The 25,913-nt window shown below is 42.8% G+C and overlaps 1 protein-coding gene across 7 annotated transcripts in view; it reads left to right on the forward strand.

Annotated features, from left to right (window-relative positions):
• Positions 1–24,241, forward strand: part of LOC111251708 (uncharacterized) — a 130,915-nt gene extending 106,674 nt beyond the window's left edge. For 6 of the 7 annotated variants that reach the window (XM_086989834.1, XM_086989833.1, XM_086989836.1 and 3 more), the window contains 11 exons: positions 1–10,102; positions 10,396–11,228; positions 11,677–12,379; positions 12,636–12,816; positions 12,926–13,483; positions 16,053–16,334; positions 16,597–17,908; positions 18,205–18,727; positions 19,265–19,813; positions 21,006–21,238; positions 21,591–24,241. The exon at positions 1–10,102 is cut by the window's left edge. In XM_086989834.1, the coding sequence (XP_086845960.1) occupies positions 1–10,102; positions 10,396–11,228; positions 11,677–12,379; positions 12,636–12,816; positions 12,926–13,483; positions 16,053–16,334; positions 16,597–17,908; positions 18,205–18,727; positions 19,265–19,813; positions 21,006–21,238; positions 21,591–21,848 (15,534 nt within the window). In that variant the 3' untranslated portion in view covers positions 21,849–24,241. Of the gene's footprint in view, positions 10,103–10,395; positions 11,229–11,676; positions 12,380–12,635; positions 12,817–12,925; positions 13,484–16,052; positions 16,335–16,596; positions 17,909–18,204; positions 18,728–18,967; positions 19,038–19,264; positions 19,814–21,005; positions 21,239–21,590 lie in introns of those variants that run through there. The other variant, XM_086989839.1, reaches the window with a different exon arrangement.
• The last annotated feature ends 1,672 nt before the right edge of the window (positions 24,242–25,913 follow it).

Consider the following 25,913-nt stretch of genomic DNA (forward strand, 5'->3'; position numbering starts at 1 on the left):
GAAGCATATAGCTTGATAAACGAGCCTGTCCAACAAGCGTCCAACGTGAGTTCAACTACCCCATTGTCGGTGATTGACGACAAGTACGTAAGGAACAACACTAATAAGTCAACGGATATGTCGGTGGAAGTGGCTCTCTGTGACACAACGAGTAAGCAACCATTTACGAGCGAGTTCGACTTGACAATAATAAGTCAGCTTCCAGCAGACCAACAACAACAGCCTGACAACGGTCAAGTTCTACCGATGCCCACTGACAATGCCGATAAGTCTTCCAAAAAGTCCAAGAAATTCAAGTGCAAACGGGATGAAAAGAGATCGGATCCCGCTTCTCTAGTTAAGCAGGCCGAAGCGGTTTATAGTGATCCTGCCGAACTCCAACCAGCCAGGAAAATCGCTTGTGAAACAGCAGAAATATTTACTGAAGAACAACATAATCAGTTTGTTTCTGAACTTCACGATCAAGACGGTAAAGAGATTTGTCCCGCGTCCAGCGTAAATGATAATTCTTACCTATTAAATACCACAGTCAAGACGACTACAGAAGTTGGTCAGACCTTTGAAGCAAGTAAAACCGTAATGACAGGTTTGGATTCAGCTGAAACCGTAACAAATGTTCCTGATTTGTCGAGAGCTCAATTAGAACAGCCAGTTCCACACTTCGCAGCACTCAGTCAAGTACAACAATCAGCCATACATGAAACGTGTGCCGAATCTGCTAAAGACACTCCTAAAACTGTTGGCAAAACTGGTAAGAAGAAGTCCAAGAAGACTAAGAAGAAAATCCATACTGAGACCTTAGCCAGAGGCACAGACTTTATAACAGAAAGTTCTAAGCCACCAGAGAGTTCGAAAACAATGGAAATGCCGATTTCCGAAAAAACGGTGGCAATGTACCCTCCAGTTACTGAAGCGGAAACCGGCTTGCTAATAGAGGACGAGAACTTATTATTCAGTGAAACATTACAGCTTTCGCAGACAGGAGATTTGGAAGAAAAAGTTACCGAGCCTTTACTATGTAGCACAGTCGAGACTGAAACGAAATTAGCCGAGGCAGTGGTTAACTTGACCACAGCAGGGCAAACGGAACCTTCTGGGCTTCAGTCATACAGCCTTGAGAGTGTCAGGACACATAAAAAGGAAAAGACCGAAGGAAATAAAGCCCCGGGGGATGATGACGGACGGTGCAGGGTCGAAGAAGAAATCCAGCCTATCAACCAACCGCGCCTTCTTTCTGCTGACAAACAGCCTGCGTCTATCGATGAACAAGATAAGACAACAGGAAAGAAAATTCAATCTATTTTCTCTAAAAAAGATATTCCTGCTACACCGACAGTAGAACAGCCTGTTAACGATGTGGACATCGACATTCTCCTTCATAAAGAGACGAAGGATGAAATTTCCGCAATCGTAGAGACTGGTGTCGACGTTGTTGCGACAGAGCAAGTGCCGTCAGAGAAGTCAGATACATCTCAGATTCGGCTGCCTGACAACATCCAAGATGATAAAATGCTTTCTACAGCGTCAGAGCAACAACTTTCTGATGTACTACAATCAGTAATAGATAAAACTTCGCCCGATAAGGACATTATCAACGTTCTGATATCGGGACCTACCGAGGACAAATCAGAATATGTCAGCTCACCTGTTAATAGAGAACTACTTTACACGGCTGCCAAAAAATCTATACAACCAACAGGTACACCGGAAAGTATAGTTAGCCCATGTATTGAAGCCAATCTATCGGATGTTTCCAGAGAGGAGAATTGGGACATTAATGAATTCTTAACTAGTACCCAAACGCTAACTGAAGAATCAATTAATGCGAAGGATGCAAGGCCTTTTTACGCCAAAGCTGTGACTGAGCAGTTTGAAGATGCCCAAATGTTTTTTCAAACCACTGAAGAACGGGCACATGAAAGCCTGTCAGAACAGAGACAAACTTACACTGAGGAAGCAGCACTTCATGTCCAAGACGAAAACACAAGGAAGCTAGATATTGAGTCAGCGGTTTTTCCGAGTATAACAAAGCAGCAACCTACTGAATTTCAGTCTTCAGGTCATGAGAGTAGTAACGAACAAAAGGACAAGACAAGCACCGAACCCGGATTGCCTACAGCCAAAGTGGATGGAGAAGAATCACTATTTGTCAAAGAGGAAGCTTCAGATATTTTTCCTTTTACAGGTAGTGAGCCATCTGAAAAAAGGCCGAAGGTTCAATTAGAGGCATTGGAAAAACAACAGACAATCGCACTTTCGCAAGAAATTGTTAGCGATTATGATACTAATATAACCTCGTCGAAACTAGGTACTACACCCGTTGCGGATAAGGATAAATGGCGTTTTGAACAAAGTGCCACCGACTTTTCGTTTGAACCAACGGAAGAAGAGCTTGAACCTATGTTGGCATCCGACCAGTTTACCGAGGCATGCGCTGAAAATGATGAAGTGAAGCCTATAAGCGCGCATGTTGATACACGAGACATTCAAAATAAGGCAACAACTAAAGAATTTATCGCTGCAGTTGTCCCCGAGCGTGTTTCTAAAAAAACTGCAAAAGAAATGCTCGCAAAGGATCAAATGGATTTAACATCAGCGGTACACGAGAAGGTGCAAGGATTTAATGTCTTTGAAGAGTTTTTGAGTAACTTTGATGCCAACAAAGATACAGATAAACCAAGCAAGGAGAATGCCGAAAAGTGTAAGGAACTTGAAGCAAATGATGGGCAGAAGGCCTCAAAGTTCGCTGATAAGGTATCTAGTGACACTGTTCCTAACTTACCTGCTTCCAGAGTTATTTCGGAACAGTCAGAACAATCCGTCATACAATCCAGTATTGCTCAATTCCATCCAGTACAACCAACCCAGAGTAGCTCTGAAATTCTCTCTGACACAATATCCCAAAAAGTAAGTACGGCTGTCGAGGAACAAGCCCTTAAACTTGCTACGCCCGAAGAAACTGACAAGGAGGTCCAAAAAAGAGATACAAAGGGCAGGGAAAAACACACGCCAGTGGGCAAAAAGAAACACGTTGCTGAGTCTCCTGAGAGACAAGTTGGACGCAGTCAAAGTCAACTATTTATAAGCGATATCGCCGAAGTATCACTTAGTGATCACAGTATCAGTGAGGAAACAAGGAAAAAAGATAACAAGAAATCGAGGATCAAAAACATATCACCGAACGATAATGAAGAAAAAAATTCAGCGAAACGTACACAAGACGATGTTCCCGCATACTGTGAAGAACGGTCAGTGAACCTTGGACCACCCGTACATGTGAGAAAAGAGCGAGCTGTTACTGGCGTTAACAGAGCCACACGCGCATATGAAGACACACCTGTAGTTTGGGAAGAATTGTCGATTAATACTGAAAGAACTCCATGTGCCGGCGAAGAACAAAAAATTGGCGCAACTAAGCATATGTATGAGGGAAAGTCAACATCCTATGATAAATGGTCCACTGTCCAGCATCTAGTTTTGACTCCAACAGAAGACCAAAGCATCAGTGGAACTGAAACAGCTGTGTACACATCTTGCAAAGACCAATTGACAGATATTGAATCAGTGCCCCATATAATTGAAGAGGAAAAAATCAGCGAAGTAAAAATAGAAGATTATCCGCTTGAAGAAGTGTCTGCATACGGGAAGGAGAAGGCCACAGACACTGAGTTAGTTTCACATGTAGGCGAAGAGCAAATAGTCGGCGCAACTAACTTAGACAAGTTCACAGACAAAGATGTGTCAGCGCCTTGGAAACGACGTTCACTTGATCGCGAATTACTAAGAGGAGTAACTGAAGGACAAACCGTACGTGCAATTGATGCGGTCAAGCACGCAAATGAGGACGCGCCGACCTCGTGGGAAAAACGATCAACAGAGTCAGATCAAGAACTACTTCTGCACGCACAAACTGTTAGCAAAGTCGATCCCGCCGGTGCCTTCGACACTGCCAATCATGTCGGTATTACAATTGCAGAACACAGCACTACCGTGGCTAGCACCTTGGATGAGCCTCGTGACTTTCAAAATGAGTTCGGTGCCGTATTTCAAAGTATAGGTGAGCTACCCAAAACTGGCGAAAACACTTCAAAAGTTAGGGACTCGGTCGAATCTGCGGATAGTGGCACTCAACACAAGGAAGAAGCAGTGGCCAATGCTGAGACAAATATACTGTCTAAAAAAGAGGCTAGTAAAGTTACTCACAACGAAGCAACATCCGAAACTACTACCGGAAAGAACATCGGAAGTATAGAACTAGTCATGGAAAATCCCCTACTATCTAAGGACAGCGTCCCTCACAAGCCCACACACGACGGTATCGAAGACCCTGAAAATGACATCGGGGCCAAGAAAGATCTTCGAGAAGAAAAAAGAGATAAAAGAAAAAAGAAATCTAAAAAGAACGAGAAAGCAACGCCAGTCACTAATAGTAATAGGAGCATCAGTACAGAGGAGTATACGGAGAATCCAGTTAAAGCAGAGATAGCTCCACCCCAGCTTCATATGAGCGAAGAACAAAAGGTTTCCGATACAGAGAAGATCACCGGTGCTCTTGCTATCGATCAGCCCGTAGGCATACTAACTGGAGGGCGTAGCCCGACTGCATTTACCTCTTCATTACCACCATCTCAAAATATGGCAAACGTATCGGACGCGGTGTCACAAGTTCCTGAGAAGTTTGACGGTTCCTCTAAGAAACTACTTCAGAATGACAAAGATAAAGCACCAGAAGTTATTAGTGGCGGTGCTTTTGAAGATAACACATATCCAGATTGGCAAGGCGTGCACCCCACTGAATTTCACATACTTGGTGCGGAGAAACAGTTACAGATTTCCCCGGGTACCAAGGGCCCAACTATTCAGCATAGGCCAGAAGGAGATACTGACAAGTGCCACCATAAAATAGATAAGGAGTATAGCTCCGTTGCAGTTAATCCAGAGGTTTTCACAGGTGCAGATGGTGACATACTGCAGCCAACTGAAGACATCTTGGACATGTCTTGCAAATTTTTCGATAGGCAACCCAAGCACGTTGTGGAGTGTTCATCGCATGTAGATCACACGAAGGAGTTAATTTCTGTCACAGCTGAATCTTCCTTAGAAGGAGATGTCACGGAGATTAAAACAGAGGGAACTACAAAAACGACTGAATATCTTAACACTTTTCCATTGGAAACTGTAACACATGTGCAGGACACTGCTGAAAGGAGCATTCCCAGCGTTCAACAAAATCCTGGAAAAATAGGAGAAGAGATTGCGTTGGTTGAGGAGTTCATAAGTGATGGAAAGGGGTACGATGATATTAACGTTACAACCTCAAATATTGAGCCCGTAATCGAACAAGCTGTCATGTTTGCTTCTGTTAAGGATACGCCAATTGATGAGGGTACTAACAACCTCAATTCTGTTCCACTGCTGGAAGAATCGCAAGCAGCTCCAGGTTTTGACGCAGGTGATGTCGAAGATCCTCAGATCGACCAATGCATCTCAATGCAGCATAGAATTGATAAATACCAAGTACAACAGCCTGTGGTGCCTGAAACGCAGACTATACAGCAGCAGGCTTCAGGTATAGAAAGACACGCTGCGTACTTTAGGGATGATAAAGATAAATGTGGAAAGAAAAAAATGAACAAGTCAAGGAAGAAACCTCATCCAGCTAGCGATTTCTTTCAACCTTCTTCAGACAATTTAGTCGATGTCGTACCCAGCGTGAATCAGCAGGTGCCTCTAGAGGAAGCGCGTTCTCTTGATGATGACAAACTGTCAACATATAATGTAGATAGTACAGCCGTAATTACACAGGAAGCGGGAACTTCAATAACAGAGGTTACACCAAAAAAATCAGCTGTAGCCGGGCGTGATGAGCCTAGGGAAGAAAATCGTGAAATGGCTGCTTACACTAAGATCTTTGAGACAACGGAAGATCTGTTGGCAAACGTTGAAAGCATTCCACACGACAACGAAGCGTATGGCTCAGGCTCAACAGCTCATGAAGCTTGTCAAAAACCGGCGGTAACTATGCCAACAAACCACATGCTTGTTGAATCGACAGCCTACGAAGGCGCTGAGTTCGTCCAATTTGAAGGGGATCTTATCCTTCCAGCTATCCCGCAGGTTGAGATATCTGCTATAAACACTACCGAAACAAAGGAACTCGTGTGGCGAAGCACTACCTTCAATCATGATTTCTTCCTACCTTCAGCAATGGAAGCAACAAGGGGCCTGACGCCTGAGCCTGGTTTGGACGACGTCCAAAAAGCTGCCAAAACCATCCAGAAGGCTTATAGGCACTATAGAACGCGCAAGAGCCAGTCACCCCTTGCGACGCCGAAAGAACACGTTGATGGTGCGGATTACTTTTCTGACTCCGCTCTTCAGGAGATGCATAAGGCTGCTCGAAAGATCCAGAAAGCCTTTAAAAACTTTAAAACAAGAAAAGACCATGATGCAGAACTTAAGAAGAGATCAAATGAAGAAGAGGCTGCGAAAAAGATACAACGAGCATATAGAAGGTATTACAACAAAGTAGAGCCACCTGTTGATATGGGTGCTTCTACACAGGACGATTCCATTCAAGAGAAACAAAATGAATTTGCCGCCAGAACGATTCAAAGAGCATATAAAAAATACAGGAAGCAAAAGGGCAACCGCAAGCCAGCTCTCGCACTTCCTGTAACTACAAATGGCGCAGTAGAAGAGGAAGCAGCGGCTCGTAAGATTCAAAAGGCCTATCGGCGATTTGCATCCCGAAAGCATCAGGAGGGTCCCTCTAAGACGCAACATGATCAACCGTCTGTTAGCATGCAAAACTGGCAAAAGGAAAATGCTGTCGCGCGTAAGATTCAGAAGGCATCCCGCAAACATAAAACGCGGACGGTTGTTCAAACGGACGGTCCTAGCTTGGTCGACAAAGGTTCTCCTCTCACTGAGGAAGCTGATCCTGAAGAGTTGGATAAAAAGCAATTCCAGCTTGCTTCCCCTTTGGTACAAGACAGTAACGCAAAAGAAGACTCAGAACCAAAGGATAGAAGGAAAAAATCAAGGGAAGAAAAAAATTTATTGTCCGTATCAGACCTAAAAGCTAAACAGATAAACCAGTCTCCTCAAGTGGATGACTTCTCGGTGTCTACAGTCCCTGCGGGTTCAATTCAAGAGCTAGAGGCTACGGAGCGTTCTATCGTAGAAGATTTGATACAGGCAACTGGCGACGGTAATTGTAAGCTAGCCCAAAGTAGCGAAGACAGCACAAGATGTTTTCAAGAAAATGCAAGCACACTGAATGAGACTGAGGAGGAGAAAGCTGCACGCATAATCCAAAAGGCTTTTAAACGGTATCAGGCTACAAAGCCTTGCAGCACCCGTACGGAGGCTCTCACTCCTCTGACAGTCGCGATTCCATTCACATTTAATTTAACCGCCGAGGATATGCCGGCAGAGGCTGCCCTTTTGAAGGACAAAACAATTGACTCTGAATGGAGCCAGTACTTAAGTCCTGCATCGACACCGGAGGAGCAACCAGCTAAATCTGTCGATACTTCGGGTGAAGTACAACGGCATGTAAATACCCCACTCTTAGTGGGATCTCCCTCCGTGTCTGACGCCTGGGATGAATTCTTTGGACAAGCTACTGATGCACCCAGCGTATCTGAGGAACGAATTCAAGACACTAGAAGAATTCGTCAAATTTCGGGCAGCAGTGTTAAATCAATGATTGGAGCTCCACAAGATTTTCTTGCAATGGATCCTGACGTAAATGATGCATGGAAAGCCTTTTTCAAAGACAGCCCTGAACCGCGTGAAAGGAATGAGGGTTCTACATCAGCTCAAAGAACAGACGATGCTACTGTATTCCAGTTAGAGCCCCCTCCTAACATAAAGTGCCCAAAAGAAGTATCTCAAAATGTTGATATAACCCATGGATTGCCTTCGCAATGTTGGGACGATATTCTCACCACGCTCCCATCACCGGTACCTAAAGTGCTGCAACAGCCGTCTCCCGACCACATTGATGCTGTCCCGCCAACCCCCAGGAACTCTTTCATAGGTACAGCCTCGATTTCACCAAAAAACGTATGGGGTCGCGTTCTAGATGAACAATGGCCAATTCTTGTAGAGCCGAAAGAGAGCGAACTGTTGGGTACCGCATGCGGCGATCAGCAGAAAGTCAGCAGCGGTGACTTAATACACGATGCACAAGAAGGCTCAGTTATGAAAACAGACTGCGCAGAGCTGGACCAATCTGGCTTCGATATGATTCAACAGCCTATTGCTACCGAATTTCAGGCAGACTCACCGAAGCAATCGAATACCGTACCTCAGGAGAGAGTTGAGGATAGTAGGCAGATCGCCAAGTCTGAAGATGTCTTGCCTCTATATACGACTACCGTACCCACCGACAAGGAAGAAAACAAAAAGAAGAAATCTAAAAAGCCAAAGGATGCTACCGAAATGGTACCGAACGGGAGAAAGAATATGCCACCTGCTTCTATTGAGCCCGAACTTATTCCTGAGACCATCTCGTCTCGAAAACAGGTCCCTAACGCTGAGCAGGTAAACATACAAGGCGACATACAGAGTGACACAAAGAGAGTCACGGGGAAGCCCGTGACTTTTATAACAGCACACAATCATGAGTCAGGTACACCACAAACAGTTTTCACACGCACTGATTTAGATAATGCAAACGTTGGCAGTAATCCCGCTGCTAGCAAAAATTGGTGGGAAATGATGCCCGATGATCTAGAGAAGCCTGAAATAATTTCTGGCAACGAGCCGCTCGCATTGATAATGGATGATCCGTTTGCCGCCGTGGCCGTAGATAACAAGCCCCGGCGAGCAAAAACTGTGGAAAGCCCACATCTCGAAACAGTACCTGAAGCTTCGAAAGAAACAACGCCAGACCACGCCGTTGCGCCTACCACAGCCGTGCCAGCCGATGACTCCATTAACGTACTTGATGCGCTTACCGATTCTGATACGATCACACATGACCATGAGGACCTTTCGCAGGTGACGGAGTATGAAGGTTGTTCTCTTCTCGATACGGATGACGCCGCGTTATCGTCCGAGAAAACGGTCGTAAAAACTGCCGCGGCCAGTGCTGAATCTGATGGCGAGAGAAAGGACGGCAAAGAGAAAAAAGGTAGAAAGAAGAAAAAAAGTGCCGAGGACGGTCGACAACCAAAACCTGTTCTTTCGAAAAAGTCTTCAGAAAAAGCAACTCCAGTCGATAGTCAAGGAGGTTCTAATGATCTTCAGCCGCCAGCAATACTTGGAGACTTAGAATCGATGGTTGAAGCGCTTGCCGATCAAATTGTGCCTGACGCTGTCGAGAGCACCGCTCAATCAATACCTAAGAACACTGCAAACGAGACAAGCAATCCCATATCAGACGCACTTACCGATCAGACAGAGCTCGACACGGACAAATGCACCGTACAGTTAAAAACTCAAGATAATGCACGTAGGATGTTAAATTCGGAGCACAAGTCGCTCGATTCCGCCCTTATAAAAATGACTGAATCAACTGAACCTGAGATCATCCCTGTAACTGTAGTCAAAGCAGCAATGAGCTTAGTTCAGGATGAAGGCGCGCAGAAGGCGGATACTAGTGAACACACAAATAAAAAATGTCGAAAGAAAAGAACCACTACAGGAAAAGAAAGAGAAGACGAGCCTGCGCTACCTATCGATGTCTTTACTTCCGGCGATATTGTTTGCCAACCGAGTGATGAAGGGAATCTCTCTCCTATTGTGAATACCGAAAGTACATCCTACGATCTCGAAACGATTCCAAAAGATGAAACCGTTTTGGATGAACGGATCATCGCTGAAGGAGACACCAGCATCGACGCTATTCCGGGACTCGTTGAAGCCCCAGAACTATTCATCGAGTCACCGACAAGCGAAGGATTCGGTGGACGCAAGATTCGCAAAGCAAAACGACGACTCGTTAGATCTTCTGAAGAAACTGCTACTCCAACACCTTTAAGTGATATCATGCCGCTCACGGACTCCTCTAGTAAAGCCAATACAAGTCAGGACGCTACGTGGGACGAATTTAGCGAAACCAACAAAGACTCTCTAGGGTCGCTTCCAGGTCAGTTTAAATTTAATATGTAATACCTATGTTTAAACAAGAGTGTAGATCATTTTTCTGGGAGGTCCTTAAAATTAAAGCATGTAAAGATTAGCGCACGAGGGAAAACATAGAAGCTTTTAAAATGGTTATCTTTTAACACGATTACACCAAGTTTCGATCACAGCTCAGCATTTTGAGCCCACATAGAGCGTACGCCTTTTTGTAGATAGGACTGATAACATGGAACATCTCTCACATTAGACAGGCACGTCCTAGGATAAATTGCTGTTTGTTCATGTTACCAATACTAGGTGAGCCGACGGAAGAGCTTCCCGAGCACAGCGTAAGCTCTGCACCAGGTTCAGCTGAGCTGGTTGAGGTTGAAACATCCGATACGCTCAGTGAGAATCAAGATCTCGCTGCCAAAAACAAGAATCTAGATGACGTACTGGAGGTCGCTCGGCAGATACTTAATCTGGACGTATCCCTGCTGCGAGCTCCATCCTCATTTCAGATATACAAACAGCGCCTCCAGGACCTCATGCTACTCATTCAACGACTAAGCAACGATTGTCCATCGAAGCAAAGTCAAGCGGACGAAGTGATTCGCCTGTTGGAGCAAGCCCAACATCAGCTCGACTCACTGGATCGATCAGGTGACGACACTGCGCGAGATTTAGAGCTACAGATGCTCCGATATATGATGACAGGCATTAATCAGGAAACGTCGGACGCTGCCGAAGGCGTCTCGGGCCCCCAAACCATGCTAGCGCCAATCGTAAGGCCGACAATAGCAGAGCCCTGGCAGAACCTGTGCGCTTTGGCCAAAAGCCTCCTTCAGCGCTCCTCAACAGATAAGGTTTCTTCTGTCGAATATCTACATCTTTTACGACTACTAATGGAGAAGATAATTTTCCTTCAGCGCAGCGTTGACGAGCAGCTTGACCATTCTGCTGCAGTCAAGGAGCAAACGCAGCTGCGTTCTCTGTTCCAGTTGTTACAAGAACAGGCGGGTCATCTTTTCCCCAAGGATTCGCAAGTGCAAGCAATGCTCGATGATACTGAATCTTCTTTACAGATGTTGGCAGCGGCCACGGAACAGCGTGCGCCGAAGCCGCGAAGGTCAAAGCCAAAACTTACCAGGGTAAGCGTGCAGAGATACGAAATTATTATCATCATTGCTAGTATTAGTTTATTGTTATTTACTAATATTACCATATTAGTGAATCAGATAAATATATGTAGAATATTTTAGAAATAGAACGGATTTTTAAATAAACATTGCATTTCTTTATTATTTAACCGATCTTTCAAGCGGCAACCAGCATTAAAGTGACTATGCACTTGAAGTAGACCTTTATTCTTATTATTAAGCAAAGACCTTTATTCTTATTATTAAGCAAACCAATCAATAAGTAACTCAAAACAAAATCAATAAATAATCAATTAAAGGCCTTTCACAGCAAAGGTAATTAGCGATGTGTGGGGAATTAATAAACATCTTGATTTACACATTACGAAATAACACCCGTCTTTAGATTCAAAATTGTGCCATGCTAAGCTAATTGTATAAATTACTCTTCATTTGACAGCAAATCTCGCAGAACACTACGGAACTGAGCAAAAATCTCAGTCATTACGCCAATCTAATGCGCACTCGGATCGATCGTGAATTCGTGGAGAACGTCCCACTGCAGGTGGCCACACTAGCTAATTTAGAAGCAGCGATTGATTATTTATCATCACTTCGGCACTCCCTGAAAACCTCCTTATACAAACTTCAGCAGTCGGCTTCCAAAAGTGAGCTCGACCTATCGCAGGCCATCGCACGCTGCATTGAAGGTGTCCAGCTTGCGGACGATAACATCTTGCGTCTACGTAATGCACAACGAATTTACGTTGACATATGGCAGGTTGCACAGGATGTGATCCCGGGAGAAGTCACATCTCTGGACGAACAACGGTTCGCCCTCTGGATACGCGAGCTCCCAACGGGCACTGTACTCGTAGAGGAAATACTGCAAGCTCTTTATAACAGACTGTGCGAACTAAGAAAATGCCGCATAGAAACGCGAAAAACCCTTAGAAACCAATTCCGGCAACAGGTCAAAGAATCCAGCGAAAGAGACATCGTTGAGCAGCTGAAGCGTGCTCAAAAGCTTCAAGAACAATTCGAAGAAAATAATACTATCCAACCCTTGCTTGAGGCGAACACTATCTTGGATGTGATTAACGTCAACGGCCGTACGTCCGATGTTAAAGATCTCGCGGGTAAACTTAAATCGAGGCAAACAGGTAAGCTCAAGCGGTTGTAGTTTTCTTTTAGAAAAAATAACGACGGGTTCAATTCAAGAGCAAGACTTGCTTTTTCTAGCTTTAGACAAAGTAGATAGTAAGCTGTTGATCTACGTGTGTCCTAACGTAGTTCCATAAATATTTTGTGGCATCGAAATATCCAAACGCTGGTGCTTTTTTAGCTTTTCAAAAATTGCGCGTCAATAAAGACAATGATTTATTTTAGTGGATTACTGGGAATGTTATTACTTTTCAGATATGTTACACAGGGTGGCTAGCGAACTGGACAAATTCGGAGACGAAATAATTGATTCGACTAAAGAGCTTCCTGCTGGTGCCTTCAGAAATCTCCGAGAACACCTTTTAAAGGACGTCCGAGATAGGCAAAGTCCATCCTACGATATACCCTGTGGATTGCAAGCAATAGACAACTGGAAGTAAGTTTTCATGCACAATATGTCTGCGATCAGTTCAAAATAAACATAAAGAAATGGTCTTTTTCGTCTTCCTCTATTTAACCGCATTAAGTGCTGTGACATTTTTCAGCCAACATTACGAAGAGGTGGCCACAAACACAACCAGCCACCGTATAGCTACGGTTCTCGATGCAGTGAACGATTCTACTAGTAGAGCATTACAGGAAGAAAGGCCCTGTCCATCTGTACTCGAGGCGAATATCCAAATTCTAATCTTCGAAGCCCAGCACGACATTCTCAACAACCTATTAGTGGTGGCCACAAACGTTATCACTGAAAACGATCCTGAACGGTTTCGAAGTCTTCGACTTCTGATTCTGGCAGTGCTACGAAAGATCGAATCTCGACTGCAAGTGACCACGCACCGTGGTCTGCAGGAACTGAATCAGCGCCTCAACGAAATTCGAATAACTGTTGATAGCCGTATTAGCGAGTTGACCCAGGAAGAAGGAGCCCTACGTGAAGCAGACGATTTCCTTCAACAGATGCAGGTGGCCATCGACGATGCTCAGATGATTCATTCGAACGTAGATGCTCTGAAGCAGGTGATGCAAAACCGACAAGGTCTCTTAACAAAACTTCGCTTGGTGAAGAACTTCCCGCAAAGAGTGGAGAATATTACGAAGAAGTAAGAAAGATCATAAATTCTGTTTGTCATTATCTATGTAAATTTAGTGACTGTCATGTATTTCAGTAGCTAACCTTAGCTTATCTTAAAAAACCTTTGCAAGCTTATCTAAGCTTGCAGAGGTTTTTTAAATATTAGAACATTAAATAGGTCTTCAAAAAATTCTAAACGTCTAACATACGCTGAACTACTAGCCCTAAGACACCTCACTCCACAAGTACAATGGACGGATCAAGTGATATCTATGTAAACTTTTATAGCCTTTTTTGGAAGGCGCTCGTTTTACTTACACATTTAACAAACACTGCTTCTAGGTTTATTCAATATAGGCCCTGATGAAGGCAATTGTTGTATGTATTATTTGTTAATTTGTAGAATACGATGCAAACGAAGTGTTACTAAACACCCGCTATTATTAAGCAGCCATTGTTTCATGTACAAATCGTGCTGAGTGAGAGAAATGCACGCTTTGCTATTTGTCGTTAGCCGATCAACGTGATATCAGCGCATTTCATATAAACGACAACAGACGCCGTCCATATTTGTCTCTAACTGCATGACATCGTATACTGTATTACAACGTATTCTCGAAGAATCACTCAGTCTCGCAGTTGTTTATTCCTTGTTTGATTATATCGCTTTACCGTCAGCATAGAAGCATAGATATGGTTACATCGGATTATTCGACCAGCAAGTGAGCCGGCCAACACCGTTAAGTGTTGAGGGTAACCTCACCACTCTCTACATTTACAATCCGTACTTAGTCGTATCACAAAGTGAAAAGAGTGCCACTCCGTCCACGCATCGCGTCTTCTCTTCGTCTGCCCCCGTCACCAGAAACGCACGATGTGTTCATCTGGCTGAGATCTTAGCATTAGCTCAATTTACAAGGGAATCTCTAATAAAAGCACGAACACTATTTCAGTTGGAAGATTTAGATGAATGTAGTTGTCAAGTAAAGTAAACACTACTAATGAAGCAGGCTACAAAGTTTATGTACGTTCACTCGGAATCTCGAAAAGGCCAATACTCCCGGTACTGCGGATACAATGAAATACCTACGGATAGAATTTTGTGTTCAGACTTTATCAAGCAAGCATGCACAACTTCGAAAAAACGTTCCGAAAAGTGTACGAATGAAGCTCGTTGAACAAAATTGGTTGTCACTTAATGAATGTCACAAATTCGTAATAGAAACTACAAAGACAAACTTGCTTAGAAGCAAGAAGGTTTTGAGCTCCTTCGTCAGCGTTCCGTCTGATGAAAGGCTGGCCTAAGCTAATTCAAAAACCTATACTTCGATACAGGTTAAGTATGTGTCGTTGGCAAAGCTTGGAGCAGCGACTCCGAACCTGTTGCGACCAGAGGCTTGACCGTCCAAGATACTACCGCCATTTATAAATTAGTAGCTGTACATATTCACTAGATAACTGTTATTATTATTAAGTTATTAAGTATGAAACGGATACTGTACTGTGCAATAGTTCAGAACAAATCAATTCACTATGATCAAACGCAGTGCTGTTACTATTGATATTCATGGGTTTTTTTCTCGAACGCACTGGCACCGATAATCACTCGATTACAAAGTTAAAACTTAGATAATTAAATGTTCTATTCAATGCAGATATTGACCCGGTGGTATCTACCTTTGCTTTTTTTTCTAAAAAACATTGGTTACAATTCAGAATAAGCTCATAATCATAAACCTAAATGGGAAGTTCATCTAAAAAATATCTACAAAATTCGCACATCCGCTGCCCAGTTCAACATATTGTAGTGATTTTATCATTTATCCCGACAGATACCTTTCTGTATACGCAGTGACGCGCCTGAATCTTAATTGAATGTTGCTGGCCCTAGCATGAACTGTGCGTAGGTTATTAAGGATACAGGCCTTAAAAACGACCTGAGTTACTCATTGAAGGAAACTAAACATTAACTTCAAAATCTGTGTCTGTGTAAAATTATTATATACTTACAACGAACGGACTAAGCACCCGATGTATTACACTACATAACTTATGGCATTGTCAGACAAGCGCAAAATTGAATGCAAGAACACTGAGCAGGGAAAATTAGTCGTGAAAAGTTTATCCTTTATTTATTGAGAAAAGATTTTTTATTTGTTTATAAGAAAAAGACATCTGTATCAAAGTATAAATGTTCTATCCCAAAGGCTAAAATGTAAATTAGACCGACTTCGTCGTATGAGGTGGTGGTAATATTCGTTGCAACAACCCCCTTTTTTAGCTACTTATGGATTATAATTAACTATCAGTCAAAACGTAACATGCTCTTACGAGTTCATCTTACGAGTCATCACGAGTTAGCTTTAACACATACATGCGCTCAGAGAGCCTATTTCCGTTCAGTTTATAGACTATCATTAGGTTACGCCTGGGCTTAGGTTGTATTCCCTGGAATTTTGTTAGAGGTTTGTTACATATTGATAATATTTAGCCTTCTGCCTTTAGACAGTGAACGATGTTGTAGGTTACGCTGTTAAGGTCATGTTTAACTTCAAACAAACAAGTACGAAAGTCTATTATTTTCTATGTTTATTCAGATGGCAGGAGACCGCGGAGCGACTTACTGCGGTCGAGGACTTCCAGAAAAAGCAGCAAAGAATCAGAAATGCTCAAGAGCAGATTGTTCTTGGGGAGAACCCAATTGATCTCTATCGTCGATTGGATCCTGAACTTAGGGAGGCTCTCGGAGAGGTCGCACTTCCCGGTCAGCTCACTTACGATTTCGATTCCACATATGTTCTTCAAACGCTAGACGACACTGAGAGAGCGCTCAAACAGCCAAACAAAAGTGATTTGGTCCAGCAAAGAAAGCTGCAAAGGTTTGTGTCAAGAGAGGCACTCGCGTCTATCTCACCTATAGCTTAATACTTAAATTGTTCTTTTTTTTCTTGGTAAGGTTTGCCCTTGTTCTGTTCCATGGCCGACAGGAAATATATACACCAGTTTAAATATGAACTATCAAAAAACCGAAAAAGCAGCCTGTTTTAATATTACATTTTCTACGCAAACATTGATACGGTAAAGTGACAGCTTGGTGATATGAAGACTGATATTGTCACATTCTGCTGTACGTTTATACAGATGCCTGAAAGAGATGCTAAAAGCAAGTGATTGCTTAAAAACCCAGTCGAATCAGTGTGAGCTGCGACGAAGGTGGCACGATGACTTTACACGGCTCATCGAAGCGCTCTGCCAACTCGAAACGGCTATTGCTACCCACGAGGACAAGTCGTCTCTCGTTAACCAGTTGCTTGCCTGCACCAGCGAATCAGGCCGTCTCTTGAGCTTGTCGCCCAACCCTGAAAAAAGACGGTCACAAGCCGCTACTTTACGTGAATATGCTATCCTCATTCGAAACAAGCTAATAGCCGCTCGGGATAAGTTATCGCTCGAGTTCCAAATAGAACTAGAACAGACTCTAGCTCAAATTGAAGTGACGCTCGAGAAATTTTCTGAGGAAGACGATCTCTTCGGAACCACCCGGTATAATATTGAGACGCTCCACTCCCTTGTCACAAAGTTGGCATCTGACACTTTGAAGCTACTTTCAGGTCTAGCGGTGTGCGACGCGGGTACTGTGTGTGATCTGTTTCAACAAGCTGAAATCGAGCAACAGATCAAAGCCATTCAGGACGCTCACCAAGGTATTAGGGCCAATCTGCCATTACTGGCTGAAGAGCAATTAATCGATAGCGAGACCAATCTGGCCATGCTTAATATTAATAACATCATTGACGCTGCCAATGAAGTCCTAAAGCGGAGGCCAAACACCGAGTTAGCTGTCCAGGCAGACGAACTACCGCGGCCAGCTTTTAACACTATCGTTGTGGATCAACAAACAGCCTTCGAGTTCTTGCAGGAAAATCATGGGCAGGTTGCTTCTGAAATAGTCACCATTCAAGATAAGCCAGTAGACGAATTTTTCTACGACCTCAACGAGCACATTGTACCAGTTTCCGAAGCCAATCTACTGCAGGACGAACTTTGTGCCAAACTGCCGGCCATTGCTTCGAAGTCCGTAAAGCTCGTAGAGGAGAATGAGAAGAAGTTGGACGAACTACAGAAGAGACTCCAGCAAGTCCTCATCCTCAGATGTGACCTGCTGGCCTCGCTCGAGGCGTTTAATCAGAACATGGACGATGTAAAAGCGCAACTTGACAGACCGTTCACATTCAGCGATCTTAACCAACTGGAAAAGTTCATGGAGAATCTCGAGAAGCAAAAACCAAATAAGCACCTTACAGAAGGATACGCGGCGCTTGAACGAAGCTTTAACGAGCTCCTCAAATACTATCATGATCTAATAACATCAGAAACCGAAGAATCTATTAAGCAACAGCTCACGGAATGTCGCAAACGGATCGACGTCATCTGCAAACTTTATAAGACAAGGGTAAGCTTCAACTGTATAGCGCGTTAAAAGCTTTTATTTACCGTAATTAGTATTTGAAATTAAAATTCGCGTCAACAGAAGTCGTATATTTAAATGTGATACACTCGAAGCACAAAATTATTTTATTGGTTTTCTATGTGACTCAAGCGTATATAAAAAAAAAAAACAACAAAACTTAAATATATGATTTAATATATGCAATGCAGTTTCTTCTACTTTTGATTTTTAAGTTATTCAACATAGTTCGTTATATTTGGCTAAGAGCGGCAAATACTCTCTCTTCTGTCGGCCGATAGGTCAAGCAACTACGCTCAATTCGAATTGGATGGGGCCAGCTGCGTACTAACCTCGCACTGGCCGAAGAATCCCTGCTCGATATCGAGCGAGATCTTACGCTTGTTCACTCAACAACTACTGACGAACTGGCTTACGTACAAACCATCAAAGAGAACCTTGAGGCCCGCATTATCGAGCAACACATGCGGGTAAATCAGCTTCATTTGAAGCTTACGAATAGCGGTCTCGTCAATGACGAGCTATTTGTCCGTGTTAAAAAACTAAATATTAAATCAAACAGACTCAATGCCAGTTGCGCCGAGAGGGCAACCCGCGCCGCTGAAGCAGTATCGCACTGGAGCAAGTTCGAGCTCGATAAACAAAACGTCATGGTCGGGCTGACGGAAGTTGATATCCAGATGACAAAGATGGCCACGGGAAAACTACCGCTGTCCGATACAAATCTTGAAGACGTTGGTTTCCGACTTCAGGCAACTGAGCGTCAACTTCAACAGCTGGAGGAGCAAGCTAGTAAGCTAAGAGGTCGGTCATTTCGAATGTCGGTCGTTTATTTAGGAAAAAAACTGGGGCCTAAGTGTGTCGCAGTTTAGTAGATTGGTGGCATTATGCCGAAAATCCAGCTAGTCATAGTTATTAATGGTGCTAGTTACGTGAAGTGATGACAACGAGATAGATTTTTTAAATGACGACTTTAGGCTATCCCTTCAATTAGCTATTTTTATTAATTTATGATAGGACTGAGAGATCGATGTCCTCTTTCAGTGCGATCTAAACGAAGGGATTCACTTGAATCGGTCGAATCCCTCGAAGCACCCTTTTAGGAAACGGAGGCGTAAGTAGGCTCCGAAATAACCTTGTTTGTGTCCTGTTCTCTACTCAACCAATCGTCTAACACGCCTGCTTGTTCTGACATGTAATTCTCATTTTATTACAGCCGCTGTTCGTTGTTTCGTATTGTTTTTCTGCTCGTTTCGTATTGTTTTCGTTGTCATCACGATCGCATGAGCTGCTAAGTGAATGTGACTAACACCCTAATGACAAATGAATCATATCTTTCAGGCGACACCATCGACGAGCTCGTGTTTAGCCGGTCCGAACTAGACCTGGATGTATTACACAGTCACCATAAGGAACTGTTGGCAAACGTCGATCGACTACGTGGCCGTTTGCCCGCACAGCAGTTCCGTCTTGATCCCACCGTTGTTCAGTTGATGACATCTAGCAGCAATAGGCAGTTACTCGACCAGCTGTCGCTCGACAGCTCGAGCATTAGGCCATGTGCGAGAGTCCATGAAGACGACAACACAAACGATGCGGCAGCGACGTCGTCGCCAGAAATTCGCAGTCCTGCGACACTGTTACAGGAAATCCAGCAGCTAAAGGCGAAGTCCGAAGCAATTCGTGGTTCGCCTAACTATATTGGACAGCGCATCACGGAGTTCAGTGCACTGCTTCTCCAATGTGGTGATATCAAATGCAAAATCGATACTGCAATTGATGAAGAGATCCGCGATGCGTACGAGTCATTCGTGGCCACAACATTGTCTGAGACGCAAGACGAGCTGCAGGCGACGTTGGTTGAGGCAGCTCATCTCGACGAGACAGTCGGTATGTGTTCGTGGCTTGCTAAATGCTCACCTATGTAACCTATGTAATAAGACCCTATTTATAGGTACTCGAACCATTCCAAAAGGTATTAAGACATACATCTGTACCGTTGTGACGCTTAATGAAGGATAGTATTCTTTGCGTTATCAAAACAAAGCAACTATTCACGACGTTAGTGATCTTCCCAAAGAACAAGGCTATTCGTGTTGGCTGAGACAAAATAAAATATAGGCAAAAAAGGCCTGCATTACAGGTACAGGCTCTCGCCTAATTAAAATGGTTTCTTCTGACTTGAAAAGTGTTCATTTACACAACAAGTGTGCAACAATCCGAAAGTAAGGTATTTAGTTTCATTGCACTCACCTACCGGGTGTGATTGGAGTCGACGAAAAGGTATGGACGTCTTTTTTTTAATCGCAATGTGATCAGATGAATTCAGGGCATTAGACATAAGCCAATGGCCAATAAGCCGTTGCGTATATCACGCTGCTTCTACGGCACAGGTAGCTCAGTATAACACATCTGACACATTGTGAAGCGTTCTTTATTTTAGAACGCATTGGCCTTCGCGGAGAGTTATGTTGGTAGTAATATCAAACGGACGACGATCTCGTGATCTGCCCACCCACAAAAGAGAATCAACTGCTCTCTCAAAGGACACTAATTTCGAATATTCTATGTGGTTCATTAATTCAGAAAGCCATGTCGAAGCGCTGTGACGGCGCTTTCGCCGTCCAAAGTGCTTAACTTGATTAAACATCTATGCAGATCGTTCGAGGTGTCGGCCACTACCTGCAATTTCGAAGTTTAATTACATACAATAGAAAATCCGAAAAGGTTACTCAGATTTCAAGGTGATCGTAGGGCATGTCATGTGGCATAATCAGTAGAACAATGAAAAAAAGTGGTGTTGCTGGAGTCGCAACTCAGTACCTTACAACGCCTAAATGTAGTTAAGGCAGACGTAGGCGCAGCCAAAGATGCGTTGTAGTTCGTCATTTTCGGGTTCTTTTTTATTTGTGACGAGAGGCGTTGATATATAGCAGTAAAAGGAGGAAACTTTGATCACTCATTCCTGTCTGTGTTCCGATTTACCATGCCATTTAGCTAATGTTCCATGCTTTGTATGAAATGTACTCTCTCTGAAACTCTGTATTTCTTGTTGTATTGTTTTTCGTTCGCGCATCGATAGAACAACTGTCTGACTGGTTAACGGCAGCCGAAAATCGGCTAGTCTCGGCCGAGACCGACGATGGAAAATTGGCGGAATTAGTGACCACCCGTGATGATCTCGAACAGGCCCGACCGCTAGTCTACGCACTTCAGCAGGCTGAATCGTTCGGTCCTTCTCTGCACGATTCGATTGAGTTGGTGGCCCAACAGATGGATCGCCTTCTTTCACTGTGTTCCTTGCATGGACTTCAGGTACGACTAATCCAATAAGGTGTTAAAGTTAGATGCTATAATATCAAAGCATTGAAATTTTTCACAGTACTGCTAATTCAGTCACAGTGGATGAAATCAGTTAGAGACTATACAACTGACTACCTATCTAACAGGATATACTAGTATCGCAGCTTAGAAGTATTGTTCACGTTATCATGATAAGCTTTAGCCGATGTTATCGAATTTGATTTGTTCACCTTTGTTTTAGCAGTAACGATACACATATATACGTGATATATGCACGTTAATCACACAGTACCCCACAAGATCTGATACAGTGAATAGCCCCGACTGAAAATAGTGTTTTTTTTTTCTGTACGCCTGCTCCCAGGCGTCTCATGAGGTATCGCCAGCTGGCTCAGTAGAAGATTTTCTCCCACTGAAGGAGCCTGTGGAAACGCGTTGGCAATGGTTTGTGCGCCGTGTGATGCGAATCTCTCTCCCGATCCAGGCGCTCCTCTTGTTACTTCTTGGCGCCGCCAGTCTCCTGCCAATCAGTGAGGACGACTTTAGCTGTGTGTTCGCCAACAGCTTCGCAAGATCGATGAACCCTATGCTCAAGTTCCCTGCCGGGCCCCCGCCGGTTTAAGCGCAAAGGAAAAAAGCTTGTACTTCTAGCTCCGGTTAAGGAAAGAAAATACGTAAAGCAGTAAGTACATGTGTGGATTAGGTCGGTGAGGGGAAACCTTTTTCCCTTAGTCATCGACTGCCAGCAGTACCCGTCGAAATTTCGGCGTTTATCAGCGGAATTAGTCGATCATTATTGCTTCCGTCCAAGTTTATATGAATCAATTTCCACGAATGAACGAATTGTTGCATTAAGTTGCACACACTCGACAGAAGACAAGGCAGAGTGCTAAAAGATAGGAAGATTTGCGGAGTGCCACTCGCGCACGACGGGAGACACCGGCATGCACTGGCTATTGATAATAGTCATTACTACGTGTGGCTAGTATTGAGGTCATAAGCAAGTGATTGCTGAGCGCGCTGATTTGTCATGCGCAGCTCTGTGCTCCGCCGATAATCCTCTTTCGATATCGACCCTATAGAAGCTCTGGTGAATTCGCATTTGCATCATTGAAAATTTCTTCAAAGGAGGAGACAAAACACTATCTTGTTAACAATGATATATGACGGAACACATAAGGAGACAGACGGCTTCGGCAGGAAGAACGTACCGTGATCAGGGATGAACACTAACCACAGAAAAACGTCTGCGCTATACGCTTATTATGAGCAGCAACCTTAAGAGTGAAAAAATTAGGCAAACGTCGCGTTTGGGCCATAGAGACAAACGGGTCTCAAAAGCAATTAGTTGCGATTGTTGGTGATGCCTGAGCATGTTCGTGAGGCTGTGCATGCTATTCAGATGTTCAACCAAGTACGGTGTGCACAAACTGCACCGTATTTATTAAAAGAGCACACAGCCGCAGTCACGATTTAGTATTTATAGTCGTGTTTATCGGCAATGAGGATCTAATTAACCGGCTAGAACGGTCGTCGGGCTTCAGTGCTTTACGTATTTACCATACCATTTAAGGCTGAGCGAGTAAAATAAAATATGGATTAACGTTATTCAACAAGCAGCACACGTAGAAACAGATATAAGGGCAAACATGCAAATCTGCCTTTATCAGCAAACACATATTAACACCCACAGAAATCAACAGGAAGGACCCATCAGAAAGAATAATGCTATTGCGGGTCTGGCACATACAGCCACACATTCTTTTGTCTAATTCTCGGACACACACAAACAGAATACAGCCAGAAAGCGGATCGACAGAGACCCTCATTGTACATTTTTTTAGTTTCGTATGGTACTCCTACCGTGAAAATAAAAATCATTGCAATGATTGGATCCGTTCTTCATAATTAACAGTTATCTACCCAGTAAACAAGCGATCAATTAGACATTTGGTGACGATCAATTTCAGCTCGATAATAACAAACGAAAGATGAAGAAGTATTAAATAATATCGCATTGCTACAAAGACTCGACAAGTTTGTTCCTGATATCCTGTTCATACTACCCATTGTTTTGGTCATCATGACCCATGAGATGTTCCGTTCCTATTGCCGGTGTATTCTTTGCGTTGTTTTTTTTGCGCCAACCTAACAACCGAAAATACATTGACTAGTATAATAGATAGTGGATTTATTGGATAGGTAGCCGGTAAATATGGAGAACGGACCCAATTTGCAACCATTTTTATTTATTCGGTAGGAGTACTACACAGAAAAAACAAATTTAATTGAAAATGAAGATCATTGTTAATTTATTGCTCGTCAGTTACGCATTCGCTTTTGAAAGACTGTCATTAAAATGGCTCGCTACAGAAAATATTGGCAAGGATAAAAGGTCCTCAGAGGGGTGAGATCTTTTCGGAGTCCGTGTTTCCCCTTGGGACGCTGGAAACATCTCGCATCCTGAAAAGCCCTTTTTGCGGGAAATATTTTTCCTTCCACCTTTTCAATGAAACAATAAATTAATCATAAGTTTCTACACATGTCCCTTGTTATTCGGATATAATGATAGGACGAGAGCGTTCCAAACGTAATTTATAACTACTTTCAATAAATAGTACGTAATAAAAACCTGCGTGGATATGAAACACTGCTATTGGATATCGAGAGAGACCGTACGAGACCGTCAGGTCTAGCAAGTACATATGATTGTGAACCCTTAGTTTGGTAATTTTTGAGATCTTTGCTCCGGTGATGGCAAATGTCGTGTGAGTACGCTGTGTAGATGCAAGACCCAAGGGACGATGCCTTGCAGCAACTATGCTACATAGAAGCTCTACATAGAAGAGGAAAGGCTACACAAAACCCTTCTCTCTCAACTCCCTATTGGACCCCACCCCGCCTCCTCAAATGCGCAACCATTACTTAGTTACCGAAACCTGCTTATTATTAATCGTTAAAAATTATAGAGGTAAAGTAGATTTAATAAACAGAAACAAATTCCCTTAAGGGCGAGACTTGTGTTTTTAATATTAACTTATTAGAACTAATAGCTAATGTGAAGTTGGCTAGTTTAGATGTCCCGAAATAGGTCAGTTTACTGTTGATACATAACGGGTATTCCGTTGCATCAACAAAACTTTTTGTAGCAGTTATTTTGCTTTTAAGTTGCAAGAGACACCGCCTCTTCAAAAACAGATTTTTGATTTCTTGCAACTCAAAAATAATTTGCACAACTGCGAAAATCTCGTCGAGCAAAGCCTAACAATAGACATGCAGTTGCCTAGATAAAAACAAAGCCACAACAGTCAATACAGTATCTATCATACACTATTCTATTCCGTGCACTTATACAACCAACGGTTAAAAAAACACCGTTATTAAATCCCTTTCAAGTATATTGTCTCCTACCAAATATCCAAGGTTTTTTTACAAGTTATATTTCTTGAGCTGATACCCCTCGTTAAGAAACGTTACTTCGTGGCAATTCATTGAACCGGTTTCCAACATTCTTAAGTAAGGCTGCTTTCTTCACGATTGTCGGCTTGGCATGGACGACCGTATCTCACGGGAGCATATTGACCGCGGGTGACTTACATCAGTTTTGAAACGTACTTAGGATTTAGAGGTCTATCACGCAAATCTTTCCATGATCCTCTTCATTAAAATGCTTTTTTTTTTTAATTTATTATTAGACGAATGATAGTTGTGCAAATGTAAACGTGTAGAATAGCCTAAAATAGAAAAAAAAACTAGTTAAAAACAGTAGCTTACTGTTATCGGTATGACAAACATAGAAATTTTAAAACGTTTAATTTAAGTATTCAAATTTAGCCGCAAACGGTTGGGCTGTGAAGGGTACATGGCCTTAAATAAAGGTTAAATTTTTATCAAATTAACTAAAGTCAAGCTGTTTTTGGTTATAACAAAAATCGTTTATAAAATTGACCAAAAGTTATTGCACTCCTTGGCATTCTTGCTCATCAATTAGATGTTAATTGTAAAGGAAGAGCTCATATGTAACCTTCTAAAGCCACCCCAAATGCCCTATACAGTGTCGTTACAGTATTTGTTATTGTTGTTGTTGTTATGCACTCTTTTCAGTTTATTACAGCATTTTTATCAGCTATCACAATTGCAACAACAAAGCAGCAAATGCGATGCCAACTAAGTAACATAAAAAAAAAAATATATTTAGATTTATCTTCTAAGAATTCTGCACGTTCCTTACCTGAAGTTTTCATCCAATTTTTAAGCTAGATAAGCAGGATTAAATTCGTGCGATTATTTAGACTCAGATACATGAAAACATAATTAACTTCAATCGAAGGTCTAAGATCTGAGTTAATAACAGATAAAGTAAAGCACACAGGTGCATTAGGCTTAGATACGACCGTTTTTACATTTTATATAATAGTGAAATAGAAGCAACGGCTATGATTGTAGAAGTCTAGAAAAAGATCGATTAATTCACCCAATGGCCGAAACCAGGTGTCTTCTATTTGAAACTTGATATAGTACCATTATTAATGATCTGTTATATTTAACTTTGGTGCATGCAGTAGTTAACAGTATTCTAGATTCGTACTTACATGCGAGTCATTAATTTCTGCCAAACTGTTAAATATCTACACACACATGCACAAAAACGCACGAGTTCTCGCGTTGCTCAAGCGGTAGGTAAGTA

The sequence above is a fragment of the Varroa destructor genome, unplaced genomic scaffold (genome assembly GCF_002443255.2).
Source record: "Varroa destructor unplaced genomic scaffold, Vdes_3.0 BEIS01000005.1, whole genome shotgun sequence".
In the NCBI taxonomy this organism is placed as follows: Eukaryota; Metazoa; Arthropoda; class Arachnida; order Mesostigmata; family Varroidae; genus Varroa; species Varroa destructor.